The sequence below is a fragment of the Hemibagrus wyckioides genome, linkage group LG18 (assembly GCF_019097595.1).
Source record: "Hemibagrus wyckioides isolate EC202008001 linkage group LG18, SWU_Hwy_1.0, whole genome shotgun sequence".
Taxonomy (NCBI): domain Eukaryota; kingdom Metazoa; phylum Chordata; class Actinopteri; order Siluriformes; family Bagridae; genus Hemibagrus; species Hemibagrus wyckioides.
The window spans coordinates 8,859,411-8,885,212 of record NC_080727.1 but is presented as its reverse complement, the minus strand read 5'-3'; the positions used below and the strand labels follow the sequence as shown (position 1 = coordinate 8,885,212).

The 25,802-nt window shown below is 41.6% G+C and overlaps 2 protein-coding genes across 6 annotated transcripts in view; both read right to left on the bottom strand.

The window, feature by feature from the left end:
• ptpra (protein tyrosine phosphatase receptor type A) overlaps positions 1 to 9,831 on the bottom strand; it is a 47,552-nt gene extending 37,721 nt beyond the window's left edge. For all 4 annotated transcript variants that reach the window (XM_058415175.1, XM_058415172.1, XM_058415174.1 and 1 more), the window contains exon 1: positions 9,475 to 9,831. The gene's annotated coding sequence lies outside the window, so the exon portion shown is untranslated. The remainder of the gene's footprint in view (positions 1 to 9,474) is intronic.
• Positions 9,832 to 10,845: 1,014 nt separating this feature from the next.
• idh3b (isocitrate dehydrogenase (NAD(+)) 3 non-catalytic subunit beta) lies at positions 10,846 to 23,278 on the bottom strand. 2 transcript variants are annotated; one of them, XM_058415836.1, is made up of 11 exons: positions 23,122 to 23,278; positions 21,802 to 21,975; positions 21,302 to 21,422; positions 20,993 to 21,053; positions 20,351 to 20,483; positions 19,936 to 20,069; positions 19,090 to 19,192; positions 18,812 to 18,958; positions 18,590 to 18,684; positions 17,315 to 17,375; positions 10,846 to 11,512 (listed from the first exon to the last, which is right to left on the bottom strand). In XM_058415836.1, the coding sequence occupies exons 1-11, from the start codon at positions 23,164 to 23,166 to the stop codon at positions 11,435 to 11,437; spliced, it is 1,152 nt and encodes a 383-aa protein (XP_058271819.1). In that variant the 5' UTR covers positions 23,167 to 23,278; the 3' UTR covers positions 10,846 to 11,434. The 2 variants fall into 2 exon arrangements, with proteins under 2 accessions (XP_058271819.1, XP_058271818.1); XM_058415835.1 differs by lacking the exon at positions 10,846 to 11,512 and adding an exon at positions 12,823 to 13,730.
• Between the last annotated feature and the right edge of the window lie 2,524 nt (positions 23,279 to 25,802).

Here is a 25,802-nt window from a genome sequence, read left to right as displayed (position 1 = left end):
GCATAAAAGTGCAACATTAGAAATGTGGTTAGAAGAAGATAATACTAATATGCATATTCAGTAGTCTGTATGAATGCAAGTAACGTTAACAAGCCGGAGTAAAGTAAGTCATGGGCTTCTGTGAGCTCCTGTAACAGAGACGACTGCTTAAAAAGATGCACTTGGCCGCTTCGCATGTCTCGGACGGATCAGATGATCACTTTCTCTTTCCCGGGTGTGAAGATGGTAGCTTATGATATGTTCTGCCATCTAGCAAGTTAGAACTGGTGTCCCAAACAAATATGCACTTACAATATGCACCATATACCTAACTGTATGGACTGCTTTAAAAGGGTTGAATCAAATGAAACAATGTTTTGCACTAATAGGAAGAATAGGCGTTTTCCAGACGATGGGAAACGACGTCGAACCCAGAATATAGTGAATGGTGGCGAAGATGAATTTTTTAACACGTTGAAAACTAAAATAAATCAAAATTACACAAAGGGAAGAAATGTGTAAGATGTTTTCCTCATCCGGCATCAGTGCCTGGTAGCTCTGCCCCTTTTTCCATCTGTAAGCGCTGAGTGTCCAATATTCAACACCTATAGCGTTTTCGGTTGAATAAGTGCATCGTGTGGTGTAGAATATGGTGTAGAATAGCCAATCCTGGCTACGGTGACCGAACAAGCTGGCATAGAGAGGAGGTTCTTTCCCCATATATAGCATTGTTTACAAATTGGGACACACCATAAGACTAAATTGGGGAGAAAACCCATAATGTAAAAAAAAAAAAAAAAAATATCAGAGCTTTTACTTGCCTTTGGGTTTCCTAATAAACATACGATCATTCAGCTTGACACACTTGTTAAGGTGTGAAGTGATTTTAGAAATAATTAGCATCCAGTGCAACTAAAAGGAAAAATCCTGGCTACTGTGACCGAACAAGCTGGCATAGAGAGGAGTTTTTTCCCCATATATAGCACTGTTTACACGGCAGCATGTTGGGTAGATTGTGAGACACAATGTTAGTTAAAAAGTCTTGAGAGATTTCTCTGTTTTATGCTGCATGTGTACATTAAAACACACATTATTCAGGTCAGGACTGAGGCCGAGTTGCTGCTTCGCTACCAAGCCGCCTAGTCAAAATACACACTTAAATATAGACCACATGATGCCGGCCTTATTTAACGGCGAGTTAATATAAACGAGAAGTTCCTATATCTGGATATTCAAATAACACTCCATCCCTAATATCCTCCCCTTGTGCAATACCAACAAGATATCCAGACCATTTTGTTATATAGAGCGATAGTGTTAAAAAAAAACAAAAAAAAACAACTAAATTCTTGTTGAAGCAGCTGCTGTCATTTCTGCCAAATGTGCATCTTTCATTTGTCACAGGTTTAGTTACTAATACATCAATTACCGAATGATGAATAACTGACCAACACAAGCTACCTGACCAGCCTAGTGCTAATGTGGCCTACAGGAAACTACAGCAGCCCTACATTAGATTTATTCAACACACACACATAGTGAAGATTTATTTTCAGTAGTAAAATCTCTGACAGGAGTTCCAGCTGAAACATTAATATTATTTCTCTCGCTCTTCGTGTTTTTGTTTCTGTAGTAACAGCTTGCACAGGGTTTTGAGCAACGCTCCACAGATTAAACACCGTGTGTAAGTGTTGATATGGTGAGATACTCTGTGAAAATATTTGCTTAATGTTTGTGGATGGAGCCTCTGGTGTCAGCACTGTAACAGTAAGGGGTACAGCTGGATGTTTTCTCGTACGGATAGACTTCACTGATGTAAAGCCTGTTTTATTGATGTTCCACAGCAGGACTTTTGCACATTTGTAATAGTTATTAATACTAGAGTCAGGTATTAATGTCCCCCTCACTATTCCGTGGTGTATAGTATTTTGCCGGCTGACAATACCGAGCTGTTTTGATCTGTCCTGGTTTTCATGCGATATATATATATATATATATATATAGGCACATGCTTTTCAATTTCTGATTGGTTGTCTGTTGTTAGGCATCTAGCCATAACGTTCTCACACAGCATCACAACACACTGTACATGTTGAGTGCTGCGATGCGAGGCTGACCCTGATTCATAACCCTGGGTAGAAATTCAGCACTAATCCTGCTTCTAAATTATCAGTGTGAAACAGTCCTCTATCTGGGGTTAAAGGTGAGGTTTAGAATGACCATAAGCAGGGTCAAGTGCACTGTGAAAAGCCCTAGCGTATGCCATAATTACAGTGAAACAAAATGCATAATTTTTATTCTGTGATGAACAAAAACAACTTGTAAGCGATGCCAAATTACTGTGGGATAAGATGCAAGTGTAAGTGTGTAGAATATGAATTTGCATGTGAAGAGAATGCGAGTGTGTAGAGTGTGAGTAGAATGCGAGTGTATAAGATGTGTGTGTGTAGAGTGTGAGTAGAATGCGAGTGTATAAGATGTGTGAGTGTGTAGAGTGTGAGTAGAATGCGAGTGTATAAGATGTGTGTGTGTAGAGTGTGAGTAGAATGCGAGTGTATAAGATGTGTGTGTAGAGTGTGAGTAGAATGCGAGTGTATAAGGTGTGTGTGTAGAGTGTGAGTAGAATGCGAGTGTATAAGGTGTGTGTAGAGTGTGAGTAGAATGCGAGTGTATAAGATGTGTGTGTAGAATGTGAGTAGAATGCGAGTGTATAAGATGTGTGTGTAGAGTGTGAGTAGAATGCGAGTGTATAAGATGTGTGTGTAGAGTGTGAGTAGAATGCAAGTGTATAAGATGTGTGTGTAGTGTGAGTAGAATGCGAGTGTATAAGATGTGTGTGTAGAGTGTGAGTAGAATGCGAGTGTATAAGATGTGTGTAGAGTGTGAGTAGAATGCGAGTGTATAAGATGTGTGTGTAGAGTGTGAATAGAATGCGAGTGTATAAGATGTGTGTGTAGAGTGTGAGTAGAATGCGAGTGTATAAGATGTGTGTGTAGAGTGTGAGTAGAATGCGAGTGTATAAGATGTGAGTGTAGAGTGTGAGTAGAATGCGAGTGTATAAGATGTGAGTGTGTAGAATGCGAGTGTATATGATGTGTGTGTAGAATGTGAGTAGAATGTGAGTGTATAAGGTGTGTGTGTAGAGTGGGAGTAGAATGCGAGTGTATATGATGAGTGTGTAGAATGTGAGTAGAATGTAAGTGTGTATAATCTGCAAAGAATGCGAGTGTGTAAGAAGTGTGAATGTGTAAAATGTAAGTAGAATGCGAGTGTATAAAATGTGTGTGTAGAATGTGAGTAGAATGCGAGCGTATAAGATGTGTGTGTAGAATGTGAGTAGAATCCGAGCGTGTAAGACGTGCGAGTATGTAGAATGTGAGTAGAATGCGAATGTGTGAGACGTGTGTGTGTAGAATGTGAGTGTGTAAGAGGTAAAGGTGCAGAATGTGACTTTGTTACCGTGTAGAATGAAGCCGAGTTAACGAGAATGAGTGTAGAATCTGCAGAATGTGAGCACATAGAATGGAAGTGTGTAGAATGGACAGTGTAGAATACTGTGTGAGTCTATATACTGGAGGTATGTAGAATATGAGTGTGTACGAGCTGAGTGCAGAGAATGGAAGTGTGTAGAATATGAGTGTGTACAAGCTGAGTGCAGAGAATGGAAGTGTGTAGAATATGAGTGTGTAAGAGCTGAGTGCAGAGAATAGAAGTGTATAGAATATGAGTGTGTACAAGCTGAGTGCAGAGAATGGAAGTGTGTAGAAAATGACAGAGCTGAGTGCAGAGAATAGAAGTGTATAGAACGTGTGTATGTAGAATACGAGTGTGTGTAGAATCTGTGTAAAATATGAGTCTATAGAACAGAACTGTGTAGAATACGTGTATGTAGAATACAAGTGTGTGTGGAATCTGTGCATGTTGTTAGTATACACTGGAGGTGTGTAGAATACGAGTGTGTACGAGCTGAGTGCAGAGAATGGAAGTGTGTGGAATACAAGAGTTTGTGTGGAATCTGTGGGTGATGCGAGTCTATACACTTGGGGTATGTAGAATATGAGAGTGTAGAATACAAGAGTGTGTGTGAAATCAGCGCATGTTAGTATACACTGAAGGTGTGTAGAATACGAGTGTGTACGAGCTGAGTGCAGAGAATGGAAGTGTGTAGAATACGTGTATGTAGAATACAAGTGTGTGGGGAATCTGTGCATGATGTTAGTATACACTGGAGGTGTGTAGAATATGAGTGTGTATGAGCTGAGTGCAGAGAATAGAAGTGTGTAGAATATGAGTGTGTACAAGCTGAGTGCAGAGAATGGAAGTGTGTAGAATACGTGTATGTAGAATGTGTGTGTGTGGGGAATCTGTGCATGATGTTAGTATACACTGAAGGTGTGTAGAATATGAGTGTGCAAGAGCTGAGTGCACAGAATGGAAGTGTGTAGAATGTGTGTATGTAGAATATGAGTGTGTGTAGAATCTGTGTAAAATGTGAGTCTATAGAACAGAACTGTGTAGAAGTGTGTATGAGTGTGTACAGTATGACTGTGCAAGAGGTGAGAGCACTGAATGGAAGTGTGTACAATCTAAGTGTCTAAGATGTGCGAGTGTGTATAGAATAAAAATGTGTAGAATATAACGCCAAGGGGTGAGCGTGTGCAGAACTGAGTACGGGTGAATAGAGTGTTTCGAATAGAAGCTGTAATATGAGAGCGTGTAAAGCGTGTGCGCAAAATATACCTGCAGAATATGAGTGTGTAGAATATAAGATGTAGAATATATACATGTGAAGAATATGAGTGTGTAGAATATAAGATGTAGAATATATACATGTGAAGAATATGAGTGTGTAGAATATATACGTGTGAAGAATATGAGTGTGTAGAATATATACGTGTGAAGAATATGAGTGTGTAGAATATAAGATGTAGAATATATACGTGTGAAGAATATGAGTGTGTAGAATATAAGATGTAGAATATATACGTGTGAAGAATACGAGTGTGTAGAATATATACGTGTGAAGAATATGAGTGTGTAGAATATAAGATGTAGAATATATACGTGTGAAGAATATGAGTGTGTAGAATATAAGATGTAGAATATATACGTGTGAAGAATATGAGTGTGTAGAATATATACGTGTGAAGAATATGAGTGTGTAGAATATAAGATGTAGAATATATACGTGTGAAGAATATGAGTGTGTAGAATATAAGATGTAGAATATATACGTGTGAAGAATATGAGTGTGTAGAATATATACGTGTGAAGAATATGAGTGTGTAGAATATAAGATGTAGAATATATACGTGTGAAGAATATGAGTGTGTAGAATATAAGATGTAGAATATATACGTGTGAAGAATATGAGTGTGTAGAATATAAGATGTAGAATATATACGTGTGAAGAATACGAGTGTGTAGGACATGAGTGCGTAGAATCTAAGTAGAATGTGAGATGATGCGCGAGTGTGTAGAAACCATGTAGAATGTGTGTAAGATGAGCGAGTGTGTAGAAACAGTAGAATGTGAGTGTGCAAGATGTGCGAGTGTGTAGAATCTGAGAGGAATGAGAGTGAGTAAGAGGTGAGTGTGTAGAATCTGAGTAGAGTGTGAGGATGTAAGGGTGTGTAGAATGTGAATGGTCCGTGTGAGTATTGAGATCGTGTAACATTTGAGTGTGTAGAATGTGAGTAGAATGCAAAAGCATGTAACGTGTGTGTGTGTAGAATGTCAGTAGAATGTAATCGTGTGAGATTTGAGTGTGTAGAATGTAAAAACATGTAACGTGTGAATGGGTAGAATGTGAGTAATTGTGTGAGTGTGTAGAATGAGAATTGAATGCGAGAGTGTAAGATGTGCGAGTGTGTAGCATGCAAGTGTAATTGTGATTGTTTAAGTTGTGTGTGTGTGTGGAATGGAAGTGTGTGTGTGTGTGTGTGGAATGGAAGTGTGTGTGTGTGTGTGTGGAATGGAAGTGTGTGTGTGTGAGTGTGAGTGTGTGTGGAATGGAAGTGTGTGTGTGTGAGTGTGAGTGTGTGTGGAATGGAAGTGTGTGTGTGTGAGTGTGTGTGTGTGGAATGGAAGTGTGTGTGTGAGTGTGTGTGTGTGTGTGGAATGGAAGTGTGTGTGTGAGTGTGTGTGTGTGTGGAATGGAAGTGTGTGTGTGAGTGTGAGTGTGTGTGGAATGGAAGTGTGTGTGTGAGTGTGAGTGTGTGTGGAATGGAAGTGTGTGTGTGAGTGTGTGTGTGTGTGGAATGGAAGTGTGTGTGTGAGTGTGAGTGTGTGTGGAATGGAAGTGTGTGTGTGAGTGTGAGTGTGTGTGGAATGGAAGTGTGTGTGTGTGTGTGTGTGAGTGTGTGTGGAATGGAAGTGTGTGTGTGAGTGTGAGTGGAATGGAAGTGTGTGTGTGAGTGTGAGTGTGTGTGGAATGGAAGTGTGTGTGTGAGTGTGAGTGTGTGTGGAATGGAAGTGTGTGTGTGAGTGTGAGTGTGTGTGGAATGGAAGTGTGTGTGTGAGTGTGAGTGTGTGTGGAATGGAAGTGTGTGTGTGAGTGTGAGTGTGTGTGGAATGGAAGTGTGTGTGTGAGTGTGTGTGGAATGGAAGTGTGTGTGTGAGTGTGAGTGGAATGGAAGTGTGTGTGTGAGTGTGAGTGGAATGGAAGTGTGTGTGTGAGTGTGAGTGGAATGGAAGTGTGTGTGTGAGTGTGTGTGGAATGGAAGTGTGTGTGTGAGTGTGTGTGGAATGGAAGTGTGTGTGTGAGTGTGTGTGGAATGGAAGTGTGTGTGTGAGTGTGTGTGGAATGGAAGTGTGTGTGTGTGTGTGTGTGAGTGTGTGTGGAATGGAAGTGTGTGTGTGTGTGTGTGTGAGTGTGTGTGGAATGGAAGTGTGTGTGTGTGTGTGAGTGTGTGTGGAATGGAAGTGTGTGTGTGAGTGTGAGTGTGTGTGGAATGGAAGTGTGTGTGTGAGTGTGAGTGTGTGTGGAATGGAAGTGTGTGTGTGAGTGTGAGTGTGTGTGGAATGGAAGTGTGTGTGTGAGTGTGTGTGGAATGGAAGTGTGTGTGTGAGTGTGTGTGGAATGGAAGTGTGAGTGTGAGTGTGTGTGGAATGGAAGTGTGAGTGTGAGTGTGTGTGGAATGGAAGTGTGTGTGTGAGTGTGAGTGTGTGTGGAATGGAAGTGTGTGTGTGAGTGTGAGTGTGTGTGGAATGGAAGTGTGTGTGTGAGTGTGAGTGTGTGTGGAATGGAAGTGTGTGTGTGAGTGTGAGTGTGTGTGGAATGGAAGTGTGTGTGTGAGTGTGAGTGTGTGTGGAATGGAAGTGTGTGTGTGAGTGTGAGTGTGTGTGGAATGGAAGTGTGTGTGTGAGTGTGAGTGTGTGTGGAATGGAAGTGTGTGTGTGAGTGTGAGTGTGTGTGGAATGGAAGTGTGTGTGTGAGTGTGAGTGTGTGTGGAATGGAAGTGTGTGTGTGAGTGTGAGTGTGTGTGGAATGGAAGTGTGTGTGTGAGTGTGAGTGTGTGTGGAATGGAAGTGTGTGTGTGAGTGTGAGTGTGTGTGGAATGGAAGTGTGTGTGTGAGTGTGAGTGTGTGTGGAATGGAAGTGTGTGTGTGAGTGTGAGTGTGTGTGGAATGGAAGTGTGTGTGTGAGTGTGAGTGTGTGTGGAATGGAAGTGTGTGTGTGAGTGTGAGTGTGTGTGGAATGGAAGTGTGTGTGTGAGTGTGAGTGTGTGTGGAATGGAAGTGTGTGTGTGTGAGTGTGTGTGGAATGGAAGTGTGTGTGTGAGTGTGAGTGTGTGTGGAATGGAAGTGTGTGTGTGTGAGTGTGTGTGGAATGGAAGTGTGTGTGTGTGAGTGTGTGTGGAATGGAAGTGTGTGTGTGTGAGTGTGTGTGGAATGGAAGTGTGTGTGTGTGAGTGTGTGTGGAATGGAAGTGTGTGTGTGAGTGTGAGTGTGTGTGGAATGGAAGTGTGTGTGTGAGTGTGAGTGTGTGTGGAATGGAAGTGTGTGTGTGAGTGTGAGTGTGTGTGGAATGGAAGTGTGTGTGTGTGAGTGTGTGTGGAATGGAAGTGTGTGTGTGAGTGTGAGTGTGTGTGGAATGGAAGTGTGTGTGTGTGAGTGTGTGTGGAATGGAAGTGTGTGTGTGTGAGTGTGTGTGGAATGGAAGTGTGTGTGTGAGTGTGAGTGTGTGTGGAATGGAAGTGTGTGTGTGAGTGTGAGTGTGTGTGGAATGGAAGTGTGTGTGTGTGAGTGTGTGTGGAATGGAAGTGTGTGTGTGTGAGTGTGTGTGGAATGGAAGTGTGTGTGTGTGAGTGTGTGTGGAATGGAAGTGTGTGTGTGTGAGTGTGTGTGGAATGGAAGTGTGTGTGTGTGAGTGTGTGTGGAATGGAAGTGTGTGTGTGTGAGTGTGTGTGGAATGGAAGTGTGTGTGTGTGAGTGTGTGTGGAATGGAAGTGTGTGTGTGTGAGTGTGTGTGGAATGGAAGTGTGTGTGTGTGAGTGTGTGTGGAATGGAAGTGTGTGTGTGTGAGTGTGTGTGGAATGGAAGTGTGTGTGTGAGTGTGAGTGTGTGTGGAATGGAAGTGTGTGTGTGTGAGTGTGTGTGGAATGGAAGTGTGTGTGTGTGAGTGTGTGTGGAATGGAAGTGTGTGTGAGTGTGTGTAGAATGGAAGTGTGTGTGTGAGTGTGAGTGGAATGGAAGTGTGTGTGTGAGTGTGAGTGTGTGTGGAATGGAAGTGTGTGTGTGAGTGTGTGTGGAATGGAAGTGTGTGTGTGAGTGTGTGTGTGTGTGTGTAGAATGGAAGTGTGTGTGTGAGTGTGTGTGGAATGGAAGTGTGTGTGTGAGTGTGTGTAGAATGGAAGTGTGTGTGTGAGTGTGTGTGGAATGGAAGTGTGTGTGTGAGTGTGTGTAGAATGGAAGTGTGTGTGTGAGTGTGAGTGTGTGTAGAATGGAAGTGTGTGTGTGTGTGTGTGTGTGTGTGTGTAGAATGGAAGTGTGTGTGTGTGTGTGTGTGTGTAGAATGGAAGTGTGTGTGTGTGTGTGTGTGTGTGTGTGTGTGTGTAGAATGGAAGTGTGTGTGTGTGTGTGTGTAGAATGGAAGTGTGTGTGTGTGTGTGTGTAGAATGGAAGTGTGTGTGTGTGTGTGTGTGTGTAGAATGGAAGTGTGTGTGTGTGTGTGTGTGTAGAATGGAAGTGTGTGTGTGTGTGTGTGTAGAATGGAAGTGTGTGTGTGTGTGTGTGTGTAGAATGGAAGTGTGTGTGTGTGTGTGTGTGTAGAATGGAAGTGTGTGTGTGTGTGTGTGTGTGTAGAATGGAAGTGTGTGTGTGTGTGTGTGTAGAATGGAAGTGTGTGCGCTGTGGCCCCGCCCTCCATTAAAAGCGACGCTGTGTCTTTCTCCCTAGCAGCGCGCTTTATTATTCCCTTCACACTGAACACATTTTCAGCATTACTGTATTAATATCAGCCTAATATATTTGAGCAAGCCGTGTGTAACTCACCTCAGCGCCCGTTTCCACACACTGTACACCGGTATAATCTGCACTGAAGAGCGGGGGTTTGTGAAGTTGGTATCCAGCACTCGATGTCCCGGCCCCGGACTCCTCCTCACCCCGAGTGCCGAGGTTGCGCTGTACACGGCCCGCTCGGAACCTGGCGCAAAATTACATGTCCAAACAATTCATAAAGTGTCCTGTTTTTCGTCCTTCTCCCTCTTCTTTTCCACGAAGATCCGTTTTTGTGCTCAGTGCAGCGCCGGGTGCCTGTATCCCGCGTTTTACTCTCTGTATCCGGGCGCTGTCGTGCCGCCTCTCCTAGTCCGCCATGTTGCGCCTTGCCGATTGGAATGGGAAAGCAGCGGATTTTCCCAGTGGCAAACTCCGCCTCCTTCCCCGTACAGGCCACGCCCACGGGTGCCCATTCTTTTTTGGGGCTCGTCCCTGCGCTTACATCAAACCACGCCCCCATATCGTCCACGGGTGTGTCACGCCCTCTTGCGGCGACACTGCGCGTTGCATTAAATATACACATGTGTATCATAAAACAAACCGTCAGGTCAAAATATTTGGGCAGTGACAAAGTTACTGTTATTTCAGCTGTCCACAGCAGTATAGTGGAGCTGAGAGGGGTAAAAAGCATTCCAACACTGTTCGATTTGGATATAAATAACCTCAAATTTAAGATGAAAATCTATTCAATTTCAACTCCAACATACTCTACTACACAATCCACTGATATCACCTTCAGCCACTAACCCATAGACAACCATAGACAATGAACTGTCCTTTTCCTCTCATATTTCTATTCTGACACGCTCATGTTGATTTCCCTTTCATAAAATCAAAAGAATTCATCCATTTCTGTCCATTCAGGCCACTAGGTGTTTATTGAGTCCTCCCACACCACCCCATGACTACATTCCCTCCACTGGCTTTCTGATGAACACTGATGATTGCCTACAAGGCCATAAACAGACCACCACCCACTTTTATCACACCCTGTACTGCACCACACTCCCTCTGATCCTCCACCACGGCTCAACCGATCCCACCATCTCTCAGGGTTCAGGGAAGGCATGAACCAAGACTCTGATCCGTTCTGGCATCTGGGTGATGGAATAAACTTCCCTGAAATGTCAGAACCTAGAATCATTGTCAGTTGTCACCCTATGAAATGTAAAATAAAGAGCTTTTCTTACTATTTTATATTACTATATCAACACAGAGTTTTGGACTGAAAGGTTTCTTAGTCTGTAACTTATTGTACCAGTTTTAGGATGTATTTTTTGATGGAAACTTCTGTCATTTCTAAATGTTCATCTTACAAATGCTATAAATAAATAATAATAATAATAATAATAACAATAATAACAATTCTGAGTTGCAGCATTTACATTTATTTATCACTGATGAATAAATAGCAGTTAACAAGCAAATAAATAAAACAAATTTCAAGTTCAAACATGCAATTCAGTCTCTGAGACAACAAGAAATAAGTGCGTCAGCAATTGACCTGATCCAAACGAGACACGCCGCTTTTATCAGGACTGAGAAATAAAGACAAACGAATACAAGAACTGTTCATCAGGACAATAGAGCTGTGACGAGGAGACGAGAACAGCCGATTGGTTAATACCGAAGTGGTGACGTCAAGCTGGTGCTGGATGTACACTGTTTTATAGTTTTATGTCATGTTTTTCACTTATTGTAGCCCTCCTCACTAGGTAATACATTTGCTTCATCTGTCATCTCAGCTGGCTAAAAAGTTCAGAACCCCAAACACATTCCAGAAACCTTTACACCATAACATTTTCTTTTATACTGTATACATCTAATTCATAGCTGAATCCAGGAATATTTTAGTTCATGTCAATGTAGAAAGCTTGCAGTTCAGATCTCATTGTGATATGACAAGCATCACCAGCATTTACGCAGCCACATCAGTAATGATGCTGATGCACGCTCATGCAGAAAGGTTGGAAATGACCGCCCGTGTGAACTCGTCGCTCGACGCGTAGCCTCCCAGATCTGCCGTGCGTACCTGTGCCAAAGAAATAGACCATTACTTTACAAACACACAGACACAATTAGAGAGGAAGCTTTTTCAAATAATATTTCAGTTTTCCATGTCCAGCTTGTCCCATGTTCTTGTGTTGTCTCAGGTTTCCTCCCAAAAACATGGCATTAGGTGGCTCGGCTGTGCTAAAATACCTCCAGGTGTGTATAAGTGTTATGAAGCCCTGAAAAGGACTCATGTACTCTTGCCTTGTTCCCAGTGGATCCTCTATGACTACAAACACGACTAAAGCTGACTGGTTAAAACTGAAATGGCGACGTCAAGCCGGTGCTGGATGTAAACTAATTTACAGCTTTTTTACAGAATTTTATGTCATGATGTTTCTCTTACTGTAGCTTGTAGGTCTTCTCACTAGGCAATAGCATCTTAGCTAGCAAAAAAGTTCAGAACCTCAGCGTTTCTACTCCAATCACATTTCAAGAGCTCGTCGCTTATGTACTCATGTACTTTTGCTTTGCTCCCAGTGGATCCTCCATGACCACAACCACAGCTAAAGCCAAATGAATAAATGAAGAAATGTCCAGAATACACAAGCAGGACAATTTAAGGGTCTGAGAAAATGCAAACCTCGATACAAACAGGAGCCTGAGCTCACGACCAGTATTTTGGCTATGAATGCAGAATTAACACCCTCACCTCAGTAGAAGACTCTATTTTGCTTCAAAGTCAGCAAAGCAAACACTTATTACATACTATAACTGTAATTGTAGCAGCACCATACAACATTATACACGGAACGTATTCGATCTTCAGCTGGCAGCTATAAATTAATATGACGACAGCGCCTCTTGAACTGTTTCACTTAGCCAGTGCAAATGCATGGTGGTATAAATTGGATACTAAGAATTATGAGATCCTGGGCATTGAAAACTAGTTTAAAGCCAATTTTAAAGCAACTAGCACAATCTTTCCAGTGCAGCAAAATTGCATTGCTGAATTTCAAAACAATATCCTTCAACTGTCATGGCCCAGTCCTCAATCAACTCAACAACAACTCTGTTATTGAGGTGTAAACACAGAAGGGTCAAAATGGTTCATTTGCCATTACACAATATAGAAATGTTTGATAAAAAGTGAGATGGGTTTTTGGTTTATAAATCAGTTATAAGGCAATGGGAAGTGCTGAATGACAGTTTTTCCCCTCCTCACACTTGGTGTAAGGCATAACTGATCATTCACAGCTAGGTGGACAGGGGCATAGGAAATGTACAGGATGGTGAATTGTATCAGGAATCAATTAAGAAGATGATTCTCTATAAAAACAGCCACATGACCATATTTTTATAGAAGTGTCTTTATTTTGGCCTGTTTTTTTTTTTTTTTTTAACCTTAAGTTATTTGAAAAACAAGCTGTTCGATCATAAATAGTGGATTTTTGTGGTATATGAAACACTTTCTCCTCAACTAGTTCACATTATTTAAAAAGAAAGAAAGAAAAAAAGCTGATGAAATGATGAAATGTTGAGAACAACTTCTTAATCCTTTACAAATACTGTTGAAAATCAGCAGATAAAAAAAATGTGTTGGGTTTCTGCAGAAATTTTAAAACCTGAATGATCTCCACTGAACTCTTAACCTACTCCAGTGATTTGCTCATACACAGGAAACAAGCACACGATATTTTATGAAATGCTAAACACTAGCAGCCACTGATCAAGTGAGAAGTACAGAGATATAACAGGTCAGTATCTTATGTCACTTAGGATGAACGTATAAGAAGAAAGAAATACGGCCGATGTTACATGGCCGACATGGAGAGGTCAGGTTAAGACGACTCGTGTCAAAGGAAATAGTGTGAATGAGATTTTCTAGTGTGAATAATGTGAACAAGCAGTAACCCTGGTGCTTTGAATTTGGTGGTGAATATTGGGTTATGGCACAAGTTCTGAAAGAAAAACAGAAAAGGACAAAAGTAAATAGAAAAAAAAAAAGCAAAATAAGACATTACAGCAGACAAAATGACCAAAACTATACACCAGTGATATAGGCAATAAAGTCTTAAACACAAACAGCAGCAGAAGTGATGGAAACAATAAGGGCAAAAGGGGTAAAAAGCAGGGGGCAGTGGTCTACTGGGGAATGTCAAGAGTCCTTAAGACACAGGCCGGTGACGAAGGTTGGCCACGACGGCACGGACAAAATCACCCGTAGTGCTGTAACCGCCGAGGTCTCGCGTCCGCACCTGAGACACACACACACACACACAAGCGTGAGAAAGGGGTTTGGATCCTGAATACACTGCATAGACAATGAAGAAGCGTGGACGATTCTGAAGCAAGCGCATATGCAGATTCCAACTGCTCCAGTACAAAACCATGAACATGCAAAAGAAATTACAAAGTCATTCGATTAGTAGTTAGTAGTACAAGCCCAGTTACTTCTCCTGCAGCTGACATGGGTGATGTATCCAAATCGGCTCAGCTTCTCAAAACACCAAAAACTAACAAATGTGATTGACTCCCTGCATTCAGGGTCATGACGCACTAATGTTTTGAAGTAGTGAGACTCTCAGATTTCCGGCAGCATTGTTTACTTTTGTCAGAGAAGCAAGACAGCGACTTGTCCTTCAGGTTTCTATAATGCCACAAAACAATTAGAGTCTGCCGAAGGGCATTTAAGACGAACAGTGCGTGCAACGTCTTCCACATTTAACAGCTCTTTAATCTATTCAATCCAGATGGATGTCAGATGACCACTGGACTAAAATGTTATTATTCAATCAGTAAACATACTAAAACTTTGACCTGCTTATAAGTCAGTGGCTAACATTATACATACTATGATCGGATTCAGTTCATTTTCAGTGAGAGAAGGCGACTTCCAGTGACATGGGCTATAACGACCACTGACAAGATGCTGGTGTGTCCAGCGTCACAAAATAAGTCAAGAAATGTTTAAGTATGGAGTGACTAGCAATAGGACTGAAGACAGTAGAGTGCAAGTGATCTGTGGCAAAGAGTGCACACTGCTTCTACTTCTTCTCAAATATGATGCAAATATACACTGCTGAAAAACATTACTACTATGACAACCAGTAACAGGAACAACTTACACTATATTGCCAAAAGTATTCACTCACCTGCCTTGACTCTCATATGAACTTAAGTGACATCCCATTCCTAATCCATAGGGTTCAATATGACGTCGGTCCACCCTTTGCAGCTATAACAGCTTCAACTCTTCTGGGAAGGCTGTCCACAAGGTTTAGGAGTGCATTTATGGGAATTTTTGACCATTCTTCCAGAAGCGCATTTGTGAGGTCACACACTGATGTTGGACAAGAAGGCCTGGCTCTCAGTCTCCGCTCTAATTCATCCCAAAGGTGTTCTATCGGGTTGAGGTCAGGACTCTGTGCAGGCCAGTCAAGTTCATCCACACCAGACTCTGTCATCCATGTCTTTATGGACCTTGCTTTGTGCACTGGTGCACAGTCATGTTGGAAGAGGAAGGGGCCAGCTCCAAACTGTTCCCACAAAGTTGGGAGCATGGAATTGTCCAAAATGTCTTGGTATGCTGAAGCATTCAGAGTTCCTTTCACTGGAACTAAGGGGCCAAGCCCAGCTCCTGAAAAACAACCCCACACCATAATCCCCCCTCCACCAAACTTTACACTTGTCACAATGCAGTCAGACAAGTACCGTTCTCCTGGCAACCGCCAAACCCAGACTCGTCCATCAGATTGCCAGATGGAGAAGCGCGATTCGTCACTCCAGAGAACGTGTCTCCACTGCTCTAGAGTCCAGTGGCGGTGTGCTTTACACCACTGCATCCGACGCTTTGCATTGCACTTGGTGATGCATGGCTTGGATGCAGCTGCTCGGCCATGGAAACCCATTCCATGAAGCTCTCTGCGCACTGATCTTGAGCTAATCTGAAGGCCACATGAAGTTTGGAGGTCTGTAGCGATTGACTCTGCAGAAAGTTGGCGACCTCTTCGCACTATGCGCCTCAGCATCCGCTGACCCCGCTCCGTCAGTTTATGTGGCCTACCACTTCGTGGCTGAGTTGCTGTCGTTCCCAAACACTTCCACGTTCTTATAATACAGCTGACAGTTGACTGTGGAATATTTAGGAGCGAGGAAATTTCACGACTGGATTTGTTGCACAGGTGGCATCCTATCACAGTTCCACGCTGAAATTCACTGAGCTCCTGAGAGCGACCCATTCTTTCACAAATGTTTGTAAAAACAGTCTGCATGCCTAGGTGCTTGATTTTATACACCTGTGGCCATGGAAGTGATTGGAACACCTGATTCTTATTATTTGGATGGGTGAGCGAATACTTTTGGCAATATAGTGTATTAAAAATAAATAAGTAAATAAAAGAAACTAAAGAGAGACAGACTGATGTAATAACTTCATGTATGTTTAGAAATCAATATTATGTGTGGTATCACTATTAGCAGCAGCACAGTTGCAGCTGTGTGGGCTGACATCAGATCTTGGGAGTCCTGTCTGTTGATGAATGTTTGCGTATCTTTGCAATAGTTTATGCATGACAAAACAGACTTCATCGAAACTTTTCTCTAGTTTTGAGGAAGGGGCTTTGCAGGTGTTCGCTCTTGCAGACACTGACTGTGTCCCCATTGCAGTGAGAAAAGCAGAACTATATTAATAAATGTGTGAAATGTATTTTTCCTTATACGATGGAGCAGTGCTACAGTATCCAGTCCTTTTCTTCACATAAAACTTCTGTTCTTGTTCTCCACATGCTAGCTTTTCCACCCAAGACCCATCACAGCAACCACAGCAATACAAGAGGCACAAGGCAACACCAGACTGTTGACAGGATGATGATGATCTCATTCAGATTACAGCCATACGCTTAGTAGAATACAATCTCTCAATTATGACTTGATGCTGACCTACAACACTGGACGCAAGGATGGAATACATACAACCAGGGAGGAGTGCTAGTCCACTGTAGAGAAACTGCTGTGTGTGCGCGCGTGTGTGTGTGTCAGTTGGTCCACCTACTGGCATGTTTTTGGAGTTTGAGTAAACCAAAGAACCCAGAGGACACCCACACACACGATAACATGTGAAACAGACAGTAACCTGAGTTCAGCACTGAAGCCAAGTATCCCATGCACCACTGTACAACCCATTCACATTCTCATTCACATTCATGTACGAGTTATGAAACCAGAGAAAAGTCCAGCCACATGAAGCCCTTGTGTTAGTTCATTAAGCTGAATCTGGGGTAATCAGGTAGGTAGAGGTAATCATCGTCTTATCACATGCATGCATACACACACTCCACTTTCACACCCCCAAAACCCACCTTCACACACACAACATACATTAATACATTTCACGTGTTGGTCCACTTCCAAGAACTGTTTCATTTAGCTCAATTTAAACATTTTTTTAAAATATTTTCTCAAACATAGATTTAAACAAATAAAGGACTATACTAAAAGAGTCAGGTTTTAATGGTTGAGAGACCAGAACAAGCAACACTGTGTGAGGAGAGTATATGCAAATGCTGTATTTAAGGTAGAAGTGTGCACAGGATTGATTTACTCCCATTCCCACCCAGTGCCAAAGGAATTCTGACCAGGAATGTGTTTGGTCATGAAAGCTTCATTCATGAGATTCCAGTCCTGAAGCACACCTCACCATTATTACACAGTTCTGCCTCATAACTACCAACTGAGCAAAAGGTTTTATTCATTTAGTTAAAAACAGATCTTGGTTTTGGACTTTTTAGACTCAATACATGTGTACACACACACACACAAACAAATACTAAATGCTTCTTACCTTGCCCTGTTTAATAACCTTTTTAACAGCTTCAGACACCATGTTAGAATGATATTCCAGACTGAAACAAAGAGGTCATGAAATTTGTAATAAGTTTCATGTATTTTATAAGACAAAACACCACCACACTGTCAAAACACAAGCCAATTGAACCCATGTATTTATTTGCATAGTACACACCCAAGCATTTCAACCTGGCCTGTACATTTCAGAGCTTGCCATTGTATCGGTTTCATTGACCAAAGCGTCTGCATGTATAGGTGATCGCTGACTGCTCAGGAACTTGAACTCAAATGAACTCAAAGCCTGATAACATCCACAGCTATCACAGCAAAAGACGCAAGGCTATAACATTACCCATAGTTTGAACTTAAGCATGTTTACGGAGTTAATTTAGACCTATTTGATGATAAAATATTACTTAAATAAATTAAAGCCATTGAGAAGAAAACAAATGCCTGCACTGATTTAAGTGTACTCCACCACTGTAATACAACCACACATTGTATTCCATGGATAGGTGGTCTTCATGTTCCAGTAGAGCCATAATTTGGGGACAATCAGGGTTTAATTTTACAACACGACTGGAGCACACCTTAACCAAATTAACTAACACATGCTTCCTCTGAGATGTCAAGTGCACCTTTCCAAACTGCTGCACATGCTGGCTCACAGCACCATGGAACGCAAACAGAGGAGAAAAGTGTTACTGTTATCTGCTCTCTTCAACATAACATGTACTTACAGATGACCTCACTCAGTTAGGTCACTTTAACAGGGAGGAGAGTGTGTACACCGTCCCTTTCACTCAGAGAGCATGGTCAATTTTGTAACCTTGTCTCCCAACCCTAGATAGCTGTGCCATAATCAGGATTTACCTTTCTTTCATTTCTGACAGTACTCTAGTTCGTGGTGGTGATGATTTCATGTCAGAACACACACTGACTAGTTTAACACTTGGTATGACTTCAACAAACAAATCAGCAAGTGATGTTCACTAGATCATTCACTAATAGAACAAAAGCCAAGCACACGGCACAATACCTACAGTGCTACAAGAACACTATAGCTATTAAATAATTCAAGTGTGTTTGAATGACCTGCTTGTACAATGTTATTATCAAGCGCCAGCCTTATTAAAAGAATCTCATATTAGCTGTTTAAAAATCTACAAGCAGTCACATGTTGAATAGGGTGTGGACCATAGACAGAAACACATCAGTACACAGGGGTGTATATGGTGTTGGCTGTGATACACGGTAGTGGTGAACTTACTTGAGATGCCGCAGCATGTTAGCAGCACTGAGCAGCATAGCGGTAGGATTAGCAATGTTCCTCCCAACAGCCTGAGCAAAAGGGTGTCTTGCCCCCTGATGGACAGAGACAATGAAAAAAGAAAAAGGCAAGTTGAAACAAACATTTCATCAATTTTATAAGCCACAGTGAAATGCAACATAAACACAATATTAGATTTCCGAGACGATCTAAAACACTGACCGTCTCAAACACAGCATATTCAGCACTGTAGCTCTCCCCTGGCACCACACCAGCTCCGCCCACCAATCCCGCTGCCAGGTTATCGATGATGTTTCCGTAGAGGTTAGGCATCACCAGGACATCGAACTGGTAAGGGTTCTGAACCAGCTAAACAGCAAAGCACAGCACGCAGCTTGCACATGATAACATTCTTTACTTGATGTTATATTTTAGTACAATAACGTACAAAGTTTAAAACTTGTGGTGTAACAAAGGATGGGTTTGGTTAGGTCCAGTACCTGCATGCAGCAGTTGTCAATGATGACGTTCTCGTATTTGATCTTGGGATACAGCTCAGCCACCTCAGCACAGCTTTGCAGGAAGAGCCCATCACCCAACTTCCTGTTCGGAACAGTGGGGAAAAAAGTTCTTACTCACACAAGTCTTATTAATGTGAAGACTTTCCACTGATAGAATTACTAAAGCAGCTGCTCAATACTATGTTTACAACATGATCTAACCCTAACCTTAAAATTATTAATAAAAGCTGTTTTCTTTCACCTGGTCCCCACAAGGTTAAAATTGTCAGATGTTCATATCCTCATGGACATTTGGCTTCCCCCAAAGACATAAAATCCCCCCACAACACACACAAACAGACAGACTAAACACTGACATCTATTTTAGCCTGAAACCCCAAAAGGGAAAACAGATCTCAGGAAGCTCAAAGCTCTTTTGTATCTCAGAGTAAGACACCTTTTTTTCAAAGGCTGGACCTAATCTGTATCCAGGAACAAGTGGTTATAAGTTAAAGCTATTTTCTAGACCAGAATATGCAGCAGGTGTAAGCCAGACCTCTGGCATGACATAACTGCAAGGCATAGTTTGTCTTTAAAACTGCACATCTTAGACTGAACCTAAACCATTAGACCGTTCTTTTCTGAAAACATTAATTAAAAATTACGAAAGGTTTTTAAAATGACATGATTTTCTTAATGATTATGTGATCTTAATGAACCTTTTAAGCCCTAACCTAAAATGTTGGTAAGAAAGAATAATCACTTTCCAAGCAACATGTGATGAAGTGAGAAAGCCTCATTAAAGGACTGTTAACACCAGGTCCTATACTGTACATTATGGCTTACATGATGTTGGCCTTGTGCACAGCGGTCACTTTGCTCCTGCCCTTTTTAGTAGCGTAGTCAAAGGCAAACTTGGCAATGCGGCGTGATTTCTCTCTTGTGATGATCTTCAGACACTCCACCACTCCGGACACACTCTGTAGCACACAATACAATTATAAATACCTTTCAAGATTGATTTGAAAGAGAAGCAGGGCATAAGCCACTAGTTGTATCACACAAACACTCTTTAATCCTATGGCAAACAATACAAATAATAGATGTCCAATATAATATGTGGACTAAAGCATATTTACACTCTGTCCTGTTCAAGCACTTAATACCAATCAACATATTAACATTTCTGGCATTTGACAGATGCTCTTATCCAGAGCGACTGGAGTGTGTGTGTATGTGTGTGTGTGCAAGAGAGACCGACCTCATGTTCCAGCGAACTGTATTCACCCTCAGTCTGCTCACGGATGATCACCAGGTCCAGGTTGTTGTGGCGTGTGCTGTAACCTGGCAGACTGTTCACGTGAACCACGTTAGCAAACAGATCCAGCTTCCTCCTGTCATTAGAAACACAAAAACACACACTCACTCAGGATCCAAAAAAAAAAAAAAAATCAATGCAAAGCAACCAGACATCTTTTCTAATGTCCCTCATAGAACCCCTCATTCCATGTGGCCAACTATCGATCAGCTGCTGCAATGCTTCAGTGTAAAAATTTTTAATTTAATTTTCTATTAATTTTAATTAATAGAAATTAATTCATTTTTAAATTTTATTATTTTTTGTTTGGTCAAAATTTTGACTTCAGCTAAAGAGATATCAGTGGTGCAACACTAATAAATATATTTGTGTGTAAATATATATGTCTATATTTAGCCAAGCCGAACATGTACTTTAATAATAAATAATGTACTTTAAAAGTTGATTTTTATTACAGAGAATCTAAAACAAAATGATGTCTTTTTTCCCCCTCTTTAGACAACCAAATAACCCTTTTTTTAACTTCCTGCTATTAATCTGTAGTAGTGCTACACTTTTTAACATGTGTTGTGTATGAACTAGGACCTTAGTCTCATCTCATAGGAAGCCAGCTCTCCTTTGTACTCCATCGGTGTATGGATCTTCCCTATGTCCAGAAAACAAACACAGACACACAAAGCACATGTTATTCCTTATTATCCATGATTAGTGAAATTACTCAGCTATGATGAATAATATATATTTCAGTGCAGCTTGTCTTAAAACTCTTCTCTTTGTCTTAAAATGATAAAGGAGAAGTCTGGCACATGTTTCTAGACTGTAATGCATTGCTATTCAATTCATTTGACATAACTGCCAGTGTTTTAATGATACATGTATAACATTTAGCTTTACCTTTGATGGCCACTTTGTTGCTCTTCATGGAGGTCAGCACCTGGTCCAGCTTCTCCTCACTCGCCATGTTCTGCACCTCACTGAGGTGAAATTCCTCAAACTCCACAGGTACATCAGCACCCTGCAGGGAAAAGGGGATGGAAACAGTGCCTTAATAAAACAGTCAATAGTGTACAAAGGCAATCAGATGTCAAGGACACTCAAGTGAGTCATAGTGGAAAATTTCATGTGTTAAATATAGCCCACGGCAGAACAGATAAACAACAGAACAAAGAAAATAATTGCATCATTCTTAGCCTTCAGTATTCAGATCACTTCAGAAACACAAATTTCCCTACCTATGCATTGGAAGAGCATACTATCAACACTAACTTCTTCATATTTCCTTCTCACAGGCCATCTCACCCAGACTAGACATGTGTTTCAGATACTGCAACTGTTTTTAATCAAAAGCTTCTTTAATGTACGTCAGTGCTCCTGCAGAAATGTTGTATATCTACCTTGAACACTTCTTTGACAGCCATCATGAGTTCAGGCCCTACTCCATCTCCTGGCAACATCGTGACCTTGAAAGTGCTGTCGGCCCGTGCTGGTGGAGTCTCTGAAGCATTCTGATTGGTTGTGAGGCTCAGTGAGCGCACACACACTGGCTTTATGGCAGCGCTGGTCAGGCCCTGTGGATGAGTCAAATACAAAACAGTCAGCAGTGGTCAAAAGGTCACTTAACCATCTATGCTCTCTGATGTATGTGGACCAGTCTTACTTCTCTGGGAAAAATAGTTTTGTTAGTTAATGAGCAGGTTAATGTAGAGGTTAATCTATTGCTGTACTATGTATTTACACCATATTGGCAAAAGTTTTGGGACACCCCTCCAAATCATTAAAATCGTGATTAAAATTTTTCACAGGTTGGGCTTGGCCCCTTAGTTCCAATGAAAGGAACTCTTAATGCTTCAGCATACCAAGACATTATGGACAATTTCATGCTCCCAACTTTGTGGGAACAGTCTGGGGATGACCCCTTCCTCTTCCAACATGACTGCACACCAGTGCACAAAGCAAGGTCCATAAAGACATGGATGAGTGAGTTTGGTGTGGAGTTCTGACCACAACATGATAGAACACCTTTGGGATGAATTAGAGCGGAGACTGCGAGCCAGACCAAAATCACCGACTGACCTCACAAATGCGCTTCTAGAGGAATGGTCAAAAATTCCCATAAACACAGTGCCAAACCTTGTGGAAAGCCTTCTCAGAAGAGTTGGAGCAGGGTGGGTTGGGGGCCTTGCTCAAGGGCCCAAAGGTGTTAGTTTGGCAGTGCTGGGGCTCAAACTCTGATCTTCAATCCAGAGCCTTAACCACTCGAGCTACCACTGCCCATTATAAGCCTAAAAGCACCTTAATCCCAATATAATGCTCTACACAGGGTATGAAATAATCCCTCAGTTCACTGACAAGGGAATAATAATGGAAGAGATGCCCTTAGCAAGACTAACATTAGCTAGTAAAGCTGCAGGCAAGGAGAAAACCTTTAGAGTAAACAAATAATGTCTAACTTGACAAGCTATAGGATATTAAATCAATATTCTCTTAATGCAAAGCAGCAACTCCATCAACAATGTTTAACAGAATAACTGAAGAAATTTAGCCCGAGTTAGCTAACATTATCTAGCACGTTGCTAGCTGCTAAAGAACCGTTAGTTTGAACTCAAACACTGCAGTGAACTGACATGGGCATCTTTTATATCGAATTTATTTCAACCTCCTGACTTAAAGGACATTTTTGACTTTACTATAAAATTAGCGGCTTGGTCACTCACCTTGGCCAATGATACAAGGCTTCCCCTCAAGGCGGCGGCCATCATGAAGTAAAAAGGGCCGGATGCTGTGTGGCAGTCATGCAAAAAACCTGTTGTTTTCACACCCGTTTTAGAGAATAGCCACGCCTACAAATAGGAGCACTGACCAATGAGAGCGCATCGAAGTGCGGTCTCTCTGTGCCTGTCTCTGTGTGTGTGTGCGCGCGTGCGTGCGTGTGTGTGTGTGTGTGTTACATGCATTGAAGAAACGTCGCACCTCCTCTTCCTCGGCTTTTCAAACTAAAGCATGTAGGGGTCTCTGCCGCCACCGCACGGAATAAAGAGCCATGACAATATACGCATGTACACTATATTGCAAAAAGTTTTGGGACCCCCTTTCAAATCATTGAATTCAGGTGTTGTTTTTCAGGGGTTTTCGGAGACTGTGAGCCAGATCTTCTCGTCCAGCATCAGTGCCTGACCTCACAAATGAGCTTCTAGTGGAATGGTCAAAAATTCCCATGAACACACTCCTAAACCTTGTGGAAAGCCTTCCCAGAGTTGAAGCTGTTATAGCTGTAAAGGACGGGTCAACTCCATATTACATTCATGTGCATGTAAAGGCAGATGTCCCAGTTTTGGCCTGGCTCGCAGTCTCCACTCTAATTCATCCCAAAGGTGTTCTATCAGGTTGAGGTCAGGACTCAAGTTCCTCCACACCAAACTCTGTCATCCATGTTTTTGTGCACTGGTGTACAGTCATGTTGGAACAGGAAGGGGTCATCCCCAAACTGTTCCCACAAAGTTGGGAGCATGAAATTGTCCAAAAATGTCTTGGTATGAAGCTGAAGCATTAAGAGTTCCTTTCACTGGAACTAAGGGGCCAAGTCTAACCCCTGAAAAACAACACCTGAATTCAATGATTTGGAAGGGTGTCCCAAAACATTTGGCAATATAGCATACTTTGTGTAAACTAAATCCGTGCCTTTGTGAGTAGAGGTGCGTCTCAATCAGCTCCTTAGCCCTCTTAGCTCCCTGGTTGGTGAATCAGTATATATTGTGTGCACATGTCACAGTAGCATTTTTTTGTTTAATGAACATGGATTCCCTCTTTTTGATGTAGGTCAAGTCAATTCCTGCTGCGACTGGGAACGTTATATCTCATCAGTATTCAACAACACTTCCAGTGCATTAAATTAAGCGTGCTTGGTCTGGTTTTCTGGCAGCACTGTTAGCTTTCCTCAATATAAAGATCCTTAAAATCATAAATACAGGGCTTCTTGTTTTACTTGTTTTTTTTTTTTTCCCCCCACACACATTTTTCTAAGAACCTTTAGTCCAGGGGTGTCCAATCTTATCCAGAAAAGGTCAGTGTGGTTTTTCATTCCAACTATACCTCATAGTATTTCCACAAACTGCATTGCTCTGCATTAAGAAAGTGCAGAACACCTACAGTACCATACAAAGTCTGCATTGCACCGCTCTCATGTCACCTGATATTGTTCATGAAACACAATCAACAAAAGATTTCTTTTATAAAATGAAGTGCTGTATTTGTGTCAGATGTAAATATATAAGCGATTCAAGTTGCTGCATTGCATTGAAGTTTGAAATTTTGTTAGACGGTGACAAAAAAACCCTGAAACACGCAAATGTTATTGCTTTTCATTAGCATCACGTGAGAAACGTTGCACACTGTAACGTAAAACCTTCATCGTGCTATACTACTGTTGCTGTATCTTCTCTTAACAAGCAGCAGTATGAACAGAATTCCCTGTTGCCCTGCATTCCTTTTCACTGTCATCACAGCCCTAGTCCATTCTTGTCAGATAGGCTGTAATAAGAGAGTGGCTTTTACTTTAGGATGTCTTACCCATGATGGTTCACTCCATCGTCTATTGACCGGTTGCGCATTAAGTAAAGGAAGCGATACTTGATCACAGGTCAACAGACGCCTTCTTCTTTCATTAGGTGTCTCTGACTGACTCTGCGAGCAGTTTCACTTTCAGACTTTTGCAAAGTGGCAGCATGGAGCCCACCATCTGCCTTGTAAAGATTTTACGAATCTAATTTTCCATAAAGAAACGTTCTCATGTCTGAGCATCTCCGCTACATAAGCAATAGATTCAACACAACTTTCAGCAACAAGCAATCCATATGCTAGTTTATCTATCTGAATACGAAAGCATCATTTCATTGTTTTTGTTTCAGAGTATGTTTAAATGCACACTCGCCTATATTCTCCCCATTTTACGAGGACAAAAAATGGACAATTGAGTCATGGGGAAGTGCTGGAAATGTAATGAAAGTCCATGTACATGCTGTGGAGTGGCATATGTGCTCTTAAAATTGCAGTAACCAATTATAGATTTGTTGCTAGGTTAAATTGTGTAACTTTTAGAGCACTCTTGCCAAGGCAAACTGGAAATTTTAGTGAGCTTTTTCCATCCCCACAACTGACTGCCTACTCTATTAAAACAGCATGCTGTATACGGAATAAGAACACAGCAGTTTGGCTAATTTCAGGGTCAGAAAAATGTAAAGAGGAAATCAATTAAACAGTGATATTTTCGCAAGAGGACATTACAGGTTTGGAAACACAAAGATAACAAAACATGTAAACTGCGCTGAAATAGACAGTACACAAGATTTACACAATTTATCAATATTAATTATAAAAAAAGACAGTTATCTGAGTGAGC